Source organism: Labrus mixtus, chromosome 18, assembly GCF_963584025.1.
Source record: "Labrus mixtus chromosome 18, fLabMix1.1, whole genome shotgun sequence".
NCBI lineage: Eukaryota > Metazoa > Chordata > Actinopteri > Labriformes > Labridae > Labrus > Labrus mixtus.
In genome coordinates this window covers 17,020,325-17,030,114 of record NC_083629.1, presented here as the reverse complement: position 1 = coordinate 17,030,114, position 9,790 = coordinate 17,020,325, and the positions used below count along the sequence as shown (strand labels likewise).

General features: G+C 41.3%; 1 protein-coding gene across 3 annotated transcripts; it reads right to left on the bottom strand.

Moving 5' to 3' along the window:
* Positions 1 to 601: 601 nt before the first annotated feature.
* LOC132993611 (uncharacterized) lies at positions 602 to 7,430 on the bottom strand. Of its 3 annotated transcripts, none has more exons than XM_061063543.1 (5): positions 6,816 to 7,430; positions 6,560 to 6,728; positions 2,757 to 2,954; positions 1,947 to 2,157; positions 602 to 1,715 (listed from the first exon to the last, which is right to left on the bottom strand). In XM_061063543.1, the coding sequence occupies exons 1-5, from the start codon at positions 7,266 to 7,268 to the stop codon at positions 1,463 to 1,465; spliced, it is 1,284 nt and encodes a 427-aa protein (XP_060919526.1). In that variant the 5' UTR covers positions 7,269 to 7,430; the 3' UTR covers positions 602 to 1,462. The 3 variants fall into 3 exon arrangements, with proteins under 3 accessions (XP_060919526.1, XP_060919527.1, XP_060919525.1); XM_061063544.1 differs by having other exon boundaries at positions 6,560 to 6,725; XM_061063542.1 differs by having other exon boundaries at positions 6,560 to 7,430.
* Positions 7,431 to 9,790: the final 2,360 nt, after the last annotated feature.

Sequence of the window (9,790 nt, the reverse complement as noted above, 5' to 3'; positions counted from 1 at the left end):
AACATGAATCAAGTTATTCTCACTGCAGGGCTGCATGGTGGTGCAGTGGGTAGCGCTGTTGCCTGAAAACGAGGAGTTGGGTTCAAAACAGGAGCCTCTCTTCGCATGTTTTCTCCCCGTGAGTGGGTTCTCTCTGGGTCTGTCTTCCTCCAACAGTCCAAAGACCTATACTCTTTAGGTTAATTGGTAACTCTAAATTGCCCAAAAGTATGAATGTGAGTGTGGCTGGTTGTCTGTCTCTATATGTCAGCCCTGTGATTGACTGGCAAACAGTCCAGAGTGTAACCCCGCCTCTTGCACAATGACAGCTGGAATCGTTTCCAGCCCCCCCCGGCGACCTCAAACGGGATAGATAATGGATGGATCAGAGTTATTCACACCAGCGTGATTCACTTATAAAGAGCTGCAATCTAAACAAATCAAAACCCTTTAAAAAAAGCCTTTAAGGGGAGCCAGATAGCCTGACACTTAGATCAAGCCCCCCACGTACACAGGCTGTAGTCCCCGGAATTATTTGCACCCTATTCAACATTTGAAGAGACATTAAATGTGTTCAGTTGTCCATCGATCACTGATCTATTTATATGTAAAGACTTCGAGACTTGATCCTTCACTTTTATTTGAGTGAACAAAATTAAAAAAACAACAGGAAGAATTTTCTTTAATTCCGTTTCTCTCAGTTATTGTTGAACAATCAGTTTTTGATTTAGTGTTTATAATACACTAAATATTCACTTCGAGCCACACTATGAAACCATTTGTTCTTTAATTTTTTTACATAATTCCATAATTCCATAATTCATAATACATAATTCCATAATTCATTGCCATTTCATTCCCAACCTATTTTTACTACTTTAGTGTATTTTAGTGCTTTAGTGAATTACTTTGAGGGGAAAGTTGCATGATCGACACCGCACAGGAACTTTCAGAGCTTATACTGTCACATTCAGTCACAGATTGAAACTATAAAGTAACATTTTCTTTTGGAATAATTACATGATATCATTCCTAACAGAGAATATAATACAAAGTGTCCCTCCCTGTAGCGTTGAGGAGAGCTGGGGCTAAAAGATCTAGTAGGAAAGTAAGTGAGACTTCCTCTAGACTGGCTGAGGTTCTTACTGGTTTCTATTTAACATATCAGAATAACAATGAGCCTTCATCAAAGACAGCTTGAAATTAGAGATGCACATTCATGTCTTTGATTCTTTATGACCCTGTTCGCCAGATAATACTGCTGCTCCATGTCAGTAATAAACATTATTAAGCCTTTATGTCATCAGTGCTGTCATGTCAGACTTCGTTTTTGCTCCCTGTTTACCTTTACAACCTCAATTCATTTCAGTCTTTTCTCTGATTTTAAGCTAATATAAATGACACTCAACACTTTCTTCATAAAAAATAAAAGTTTTAAGATAAAAAAAAAAATAATCCTCCTAGTTCTCCTATCGTCCCCTCTTCAGTCAACCTCACACAAACAGTCACACTGTCGTAGGAGGTCTCTCTGAGGCACCTTTGTGACGACGGTGATCCTGTTATTGGCCAGCTGTTGGAGCTGATCGATGATCTCCTGCACACCCGGGCTGGGCCACGAGGGACCGTTTGTGTAATCTCTGAAGATAAACGAGCGATCCACCAGCAGCTCCAGGCGCTCCAGGTGTCTCAGCTTGTGGAGACACAGCAGTTCCTTCTCCGGTTCTTTCCGGTGAAACCTGAGCGGAAAGAGACGAGACGGGTGAAACTGTCACTGCAGCAGGAAACGGACACATCAGGAGCAGATTTACATTAAAGCAAAAATGATCAGCGTTGTTCAAATGAAATCAAAATGATCCTAAACTTGAGCCAAACCAATGTCCGGAAAATAATGAAACACGACGAAGAAGAGCACTGTGATTCAGAGGACATGAGAACATGATCAAAATCTGCTTTCCTGTGTGTCTCACCGTATCCTGAGCGACTTGAGCTGAGGGAACAACATGGGGATCCGTCTGCAGAGGTTGCCGGTGGAGCGGTTCTGCTCGATGTCGAGGTGCTCGAGTCCCGGGACAGCAGGCGCGATCAAGTCCATGTCTTTCAGAGTTATAGCCACACGCAGCGTCAGCCTCTTCACAGAGGATGGGATGGTGGTCGTATAGGAAGCGAGAGTGTTACCACCTGGAGAAACACAAGACATCATAAACATGTTTACCCATGTGGAGGAACTCTTTTTTTTTTTTTTTTTTTAAATCACACAGTTTAGTAAAGAAACATCTCCACACCATGTAATATGCATCAAATATTTCAGGTGGGTAAAAGAGTTCACTGATCAACACCAACGACTCTAAAATGTACACAAATATTTGAATCCAAAACTTCCTGAAACTTGGATTATTAAAGGAAGAGTGCAACATTTTATACATAAATACAGCAGAAATCAATCATATGTAAATATCTCTCTGAGTCATGACTATCTACACGTGTGAGTCCCACCAGCTGCACTGTTGTCAGAGCCGTGTTAACATCATGTTTACATGGACGGGACGGCCCTGTGTATAGAGCTGTTTTAGCACTAACACAATAATGCAGACTTTCAACACATCCACATAACCGTCTGTTTGACTGAAACTTGTCTTTTCACTTTATTTATTTTTTTACAGATTCAACAAATAAGAAAATGTGTGAATTACTTGAGTTTTAGTTATAGGTGTTGGTAATCTAAAAAAAAATCTAAAAAAATCTAAAAAAGAAGAAGAGCCTTTAACAGGCTGACTAACCCACGATGGTGAGTGTCTCCAGCTGCTGCAGAGGACTCAGCCAGGACCTGAGGCGACACCTGACGCCCTCCCTCATGAAACTGTAGCGGACCATCAGTGACCTGAGCGAGGTCAGACTCCTCAGGGCGTTCTCTGCAAGGATGGGCTCTGGGTAATCCAGCAGCTCCAGACTCGTCAGCGCCGGGCCGCCATACTTTCCTGCAGGAATGAGAGCAGGAGGAAGAGTCTGTGACATTTTGCATTTGCTGTACTCTTGCTGTTGTTTATGTTGCTCTTGCTTTTGCATTCGCTGTTTGTCAAAGCACTTTGTAAACCTGCGTTTTTAAAAGGTGCTATATAAATAAAGTTATTCTTATTATGTCACCTTTCTATCTTTCCACATTCAACAGACTTTTATGTTAATCAGTGTAGGGATTTACACATTTGGGGAAATCAGATTAAACCCAAGATAGATAGGGGGCTTTAAAGTAAACTAACATAAAGTAAACTAACATTATGGCTGAGGAACTGCACATTGCACATATTGCACAAGTTAACTTTTTCTTTAAATTTAATTGTATTTTATTTACCATTTTGTACCTTTTGCACAATTTAGAATGTATTACTGTAAATATTATTTATCTTATTTTTACCTCATTTTATTTGATCTATTTTACCTTATCTTATTTTACCTTATTTTGGTTGTATTGCACCGCGGGACGGAGACAAACGAAATTTCGACTCCACTGCATGTCTGGCATATTTTGAAACTGACAATAAAGTTGACTTTGACTTTGAACCAGGACAATTGTGAGAGTTATATCCTGTTAAAACATATCAGCACTCCTCTATACATTTATCTTGGATTAGGGAAAATAACTTGTCATAGGCCTGCTGTTTGAAACATGCAAGAAATGCAGAAAGGCAACTGTTATAGCCGATATGCACAGTCCTACATGTTTAAATACTAAATTTCATTGGAGCTGGTGAGACTAAGAGACTGGACAAACTCATCAAGAAGGCCTGCTCTGTGATAGGCTGCAAGCTGGACTCTTTTGTAGCGGTGACAGAGAGGAGGACTCTGAACAAACTGTTATCCATTATCCTGATTAATCCTGATCACCCTCTGCACACCCCACTGGACAAACAGCGGAGCAGCTTCTCCAACAGACTGACTCAACTCCGCTGTCACAAGGACAGACACAAGAAATCTTTCTTACCGGAGGCCATAACTCTGTACAACAGCTGAGAACTGTCATCATGATAATATCTGTCTCTCCATACTCTAATCTGTTCTGCACATGTTAAATTTACAAATAATCCCTGCACTCATGTTCACTTCATTTGGCTGTCTACTCGCCGTTATATTGTATAGTTTCTGCTTATAATGTGTCTACAGTGTAGAGATGCAGGCGTGGGCAAACTACGGCCCGCGGGCCATACACGGCCCGTTGGGCTTTTTAATCCGGCCCGCCGAATTTGTCCAAATTTTATTATTATTAAATTAAATTTTATTATAATTAAACCTCGTTCGTTTTCCCCTGTAATGCCCGCGTTTCCCCCAATAGATGGCGCACTTCGGGCTGTATGCGTGATATGCCAAGAAACTGTCGCAGTTTTCAAAGAGTACAGTATCAGCCGTCACTTTGCAAACTACGCCAACAAGCAGTCCACGATTCAAGAGTCAACTACCAAGGCAAGTTTTTTTTTTTTTTTGCTGGCATTCAAATTAGCAAAGGCTAGCAAGCTTTTCTCCGTAAGCGAGTTTTTTAAAAGAATGCATGATAGAGACAGCAGGTCTCTTGTGTCCGGAGGCCAGTTTGAAAAAAAAAACAGGATTGTGACTCACCGTGTGGAACTGATTGACGAAGAATTAAGCCAGCGAATTAAACAAAAAAAAAAGGCCGAGTCCTTTAAGTTATATTCACTGGCGCTGGATGAAAGTAATGACGTGAAAGACACTGCTCAGCTCCTCATTTTTTTTTTTATCCGAGGGATTAATGACAGTTTTGAGATAACGGAGGAGTTTTTGACCTCGGAGTCCCTGAAAGGAAAAAAACGCGAGGAGAGGACTTATTGTATAACCGGGTGTCTGCTGTCATCGAGAGAATGAAGCTACCTTGGAGTAAACTTGCCAATGTCACAACGGGATGGATCGCCAAAATTTAACTGGAAAAACATTGTTGTGGGCTGCTGAAAAGAATCCAGGATAAAGTGAAAGAGGAAAACCCTGACCAGGATGTTATGTTTCCTTCACTGCATCGTCCATCAGGAATCTCTGTGTAAGTCTGTATTGCAGCTTAATCATGTCGTGAATCCGGTTGTAAAAAACTTGTTAACTTTATACGAGCAAGGGGGACTTCAGCATCGTCAGTTTATTACGTTCCTGGAGGAAACTGATGCGGATCATCAGGACTTACTGTACCACTCTCGTGTCCGCTGGTTAAGTTTGGGCAAAGTGTTTCAACGAGATCAGCGCATTTTTGGAGTTAACAGGGAAATCCGACGAATTTGCCGAGCTAAGCGACAAGAAGTGGCTTTGTGACTTTTTTTTTGCATTTTGCTGTGGACATATTTTCACACATGAATGAGCTGAGCGTGAAACTACAGGGGGAAAAGATCAGTCTGTGCACGACATGTACAAAACATGTTAGAGCCTTCAAATCCGAGCTGACTTTATTCTCCAGACAAATCGCAAACAAATCTTTCGCCTCGACGACCTGCACGGAGAATTCTGCACGTCGGTTTTCTGAAAAGTCACTTCAGCTGGTGTCCTGTCCCCCTGTCAGAAGACCCTGAAACAGCACCACAGGAGCTGCAATTGGAACTGATCGATCTTCAGTCCGACTCCGTCTTAAAAACTCAATGACTTTTATGCTTCACTTAAACGAAGCCACGTTTCCAAACAGAAGATGCTGACTTTGTTTGGCTCGACCTACGTATGTGATGTGAGCAGACATTCAGCGTCATGAACATCAACAAAGCCCCTCACAGATCAGAAGTTAACTGACCCAACACCTCGGATCTATCCTGAGAATTACCACCACAAAACTAACGCACTTTAACGCACTGGCAAAAAAAAAAAAAAAAAAGGGAGATCAACAACACTGTTCCCACTGAAACTGAACGTGAGTTTCTCTACTGTGTTTATTAAAATGCAGTGTAATTAAACGAATGCATTTGGAAATCAATTTGTACAATGAGCCTTGCATATTCATGCTTCGCCACCTGTTAAAAGGCCAAATCCTTTCATGTAATGGCTTTCACATGTCATTTCTATTAGTTCACACAAACACTCCATCCATCTGTTCCTGCTCCGGCCCCTCTGTCAAATTTTTAGGACCCATTGTGGCCCGCGAGTCAAAAAGTTTGCCCACCCCTGACTCTACACTCATGCACTTTAACTTATGTCAATACTGTCCATTTACAACTCTGTATTTTGCACATTTACATTTAATCTTCCATATTTAATCTTCCTATTTAAGACTAGTAATGCTTAGTTAAATCCTGGTTGTATATATTCACATTCTTAGATATTTTTTAGTACTTATTTACTTTGTATTTAATATTATATTATGTTTAGATTGCTAACATTGTGGGTTTTTTTACTCATATTGTGTGTTGGATAACCTGCTGCTGTAACGCCACAATTTCCCAGTTTGGGATCAATAAAGTTATTCTATTCTATTCTATAAATATACCGCACATTAAATCCTTATGGTCACATTAAAAGACCTTTTGAAGAAACAAAGAGACAATCAGAGTCCTGATCAACAGAGCAGGCAGGCAGACAATCCGGACAGGTGACCAGGTGCCAGGCTGACCTGGCTGTTCTGGGTCCGCGGGGCTGAAGAAGTCATCGGGCAGAGGCTGCGGCGGCTCCCCCTTCATCCCCCAGGACAGGTGCCTCAGCTTCTTCAGGTTGAGCAGCAGGTGATTAAACACGTTGCAGGGCACCGGCCTCACCCTGTCCGGCCAGTAGCTCTCCCCCTGCTGATGAAAGACCAGGTATCTCAAGTTAACCAGGTGCGCCACGGTGCTCACAAAATGCACCGTGCAGGGCAGCCGGACATTACACACGCTCAGGTGAGTCAGTCGCTCCCGCAGGTGCTCGCTCAAGCTCTGGCCCAGCATCCCTTGGTCCCACGTCGCGTTGCGCACCCCTAGGTCCCGTAAGTCGGGGAAACGCGACAGGTTGTCCAGGTATTTCTCCTTGTACAGCCGTCCTCCGTCCTCCACGAACACGATGGCGGTGATGGAGGGCAGGAACGTGACGAGCCGCCGCCACTCTTTACGCCGCAGACGTCGCACCGCCACCCGGGTGAGCCTCCGGTGGTTCAGGGTGTCCCAGAAGCCGTAGGTGTAGCGGCGGAGGTCCGACAGGACAACCGTGTAGTCCTTCCACAGTGAATGGTGGTCGACCACCGTCTTCATGAACCTGCAACAGGTGCGGACGGTGTGCTTCTCCTCCGTTGACAGGTAGCTGAATATGTAGACCCAGACTTCAGGAGGAAGCCGCTCCAGCTCCTCCATCAGTAGACTCACCGTCCGCGGGTAAGTTGTTCTTTAAGACGGCAGCTCGAGTTACAGCTACATGGTGTACTTTAAAACCTAGACAGCTTTTGTGACTGCCATTGTTATTCAGTTCAATTTCAAGCATTACGACAGCATGCAACACCGTAGATTTGTTTGTCTTTTTTTTAAAGCGTCGCGCTGTGATGACGTCATAAAATGCTTTTTTTTTGGAATCGTCTAGAAAATAAAATAAAATTGATAAACATTTTAAGTTTTATTTGGAAGAATGTATTATTTGGTCTCGTTGGAAATAGTACACAGTTCTATTGATTTTATTGGTTGAATTTCGTATCCATAAATCAAAAAATTACCAGGTTAAAAAAAGCATTGCAGTCAATAACGAGCAAACAATATACAGAATATTACATTATTATTTACAGTCTATGGTTCATACAATAGACAGAATATTACATTATTATTTACAGTCTTTGGTTCAAACAATAGACAGAATATTACATTATTATTTACAGTCTATGGTTCAAACAATAGACAGAATATTACATTATTATTTACAGTCTATGGTTCATACAATAGACAGAATATTACATTATTATTTACAGTCTATGGTTCATACAATATACAGAATATTACATTATTATTTACAGTCTATGGTTCATACAATAGGCTACATTAATTGAATTTATTACTCTGAAACCGTTACAGCTTCTTGTACAATACGTTTAATATCTTTACATGAGTCCAAACTCCCCTGTCGTAACGTTTACATTAAATCGTTTACATGATCTGCATGATATTGTCCCGGAGTGCAGGCCTGCTGGTGGTACCTACAGTCTCCAAGTGTACTATGGGGGGTAAAGCCTTCAGTTATCGGGCTCCTCTCCTCTGGAACCGCCTTCCAGCCGGGGTCCGGGAGGCAGACACACTCTGTATTTTTAAGAATGGACTTAAAACTTTCCTTTTTGATAAATCTTATAGTTAGGGCTGGTGCTGGTGTAGACCAGCTCTTAGTTATGCTGCTATAGGCTTAGACTACCGGGGGAACTGGCACCTTGAGCTCCTCTCTCTCTCTCTCTCTCCCTCTGTGCATATACAGTACATCATATTACTGCATGTATCTATCTATAAATCTCAGTCACTAACCACCTACTTTCCTGGGAGCTCTTGAGCTCTCCTAGGCTCCTCAAGATCGTGGGTTGGCGGCCTGCCAGAACAACCCCCCCACACCCCCTCCCCTCCCCACCGGATTGCTGATGGACGGTCTACCTCCCCCCACCCCCTTGCTCTCTATCCCTCTTCCTGCATCTTATCCCATCTCTCCCCCTATCCCTTTCCAAGCCCGGCGCAGTCTAGGCCTGTGAAGAGTGTTTCGTCAGTCGGGGATCCGGCCGAAGATTTCTGCCTTTTAATAAGGCAGTTTTTTCTTACCACTGTAACTTTTGCTGCTTTGCTAAAGTGCTCATGATGGATAGGCCGGATCTTTGTAACATAACAATGAGTAAGGTCTTTTTACCTGCTCTTTTGTAACATAACAATGAGTAAGGTCTTTTTACCTGCTCTTTTGTAACATAACAATGAGTAAGGTCTTTTTACCTGCTCTTTTGTAACATAACAATGAGTAAGGTCTTTTACCTGCTCTTTTGTAACATAACAATGAGTAAGGTCTTTTTACCTGCTTCTTGTAACATAACAATGAGTAAGGTCTTTTTACCTGCTTCTTGTAACATAACAATAAGTAAGGTCTTTTTACCTGCTCTTTTGTAACATAACAATGAGTAAGGTCTTTTACCTGCTTCTTGTAACATAACAATAAGTAAGGTCTTTTTACCTGCTTCTTGTAACATAACAATAAGTAAGGTCTTTTACCTGCTTTTTGTAAAGTGTCTTGAGATAACACTTGTTATTAGTTGACGCTATACAAATAAAAATTGATTGATTGATTGTCTCTTTGTATACAGAAGAATTCTGAATGCTACCTATTGTTGTGAATAAAGGGAAAAATCTAGGAAATAAAATACATTTATCCATTTGTAACATTTTTATCAAATAAACTTAAACTACTAAAAGTATACTACACTGTAGTGAAGCCCGAAAGCAAGTCAACTTTCCATCACAGAGTAGCAATGTTTCAATATAATTCGTAATATTTATTTTATTCATGTAATAAATTCCTTTATATTCATTTCTCAATTAATTACAAGGGGTGCAGTTAAAAGGTTTAGCATCTTTAAGAATATTGACAATCAGCCAATAGCCTCTCTTACTGTGAAATATTACTAATCTGCAGTTTTACACCTCTCGAGTTTAATTCTCTTCAAGCTCTGCACCTAAAACTAAACCGATTTAGTTCTCTTGTTCTTCTTTTATTATATTTTACTGAAGTAAACATAGGGAACCCACAGCTAAAAAAAAAACCCTGAGTCTCACTTATGTTGAAGTCAAAGAATTACAAGAGTACTCATTACACAGAACTGTTCGTTTAGTACCATTCACATTATATTTCAGCATTATAACTTCTGAAA

Bases quoted from the DNA above. Each gene is read 5' to 3' on its own strand.
- LOC132993611 (XM_061063542.1), bottom strand. From the start codon at position 7,268: ATGGAGGAGCTGGAGCGGCTTCCTCCTGAAGTCTGGGTCTACATATTC. The intron at 2,955-6,559 runs GTCAGCCTGGCA...TCATTCCTGCAG, and splicing joins CGCGGACCCAGAACAGCCAG to GAAAGTATGGCGGCCCGGCG. The intron at 1,716-1,946 runs GTGAGACACACA...CTTTCCGCTCAG, and splicing joins CTCAAGTCGCTCAGGATACG to GTTTCACCGGAAAGAACCGG.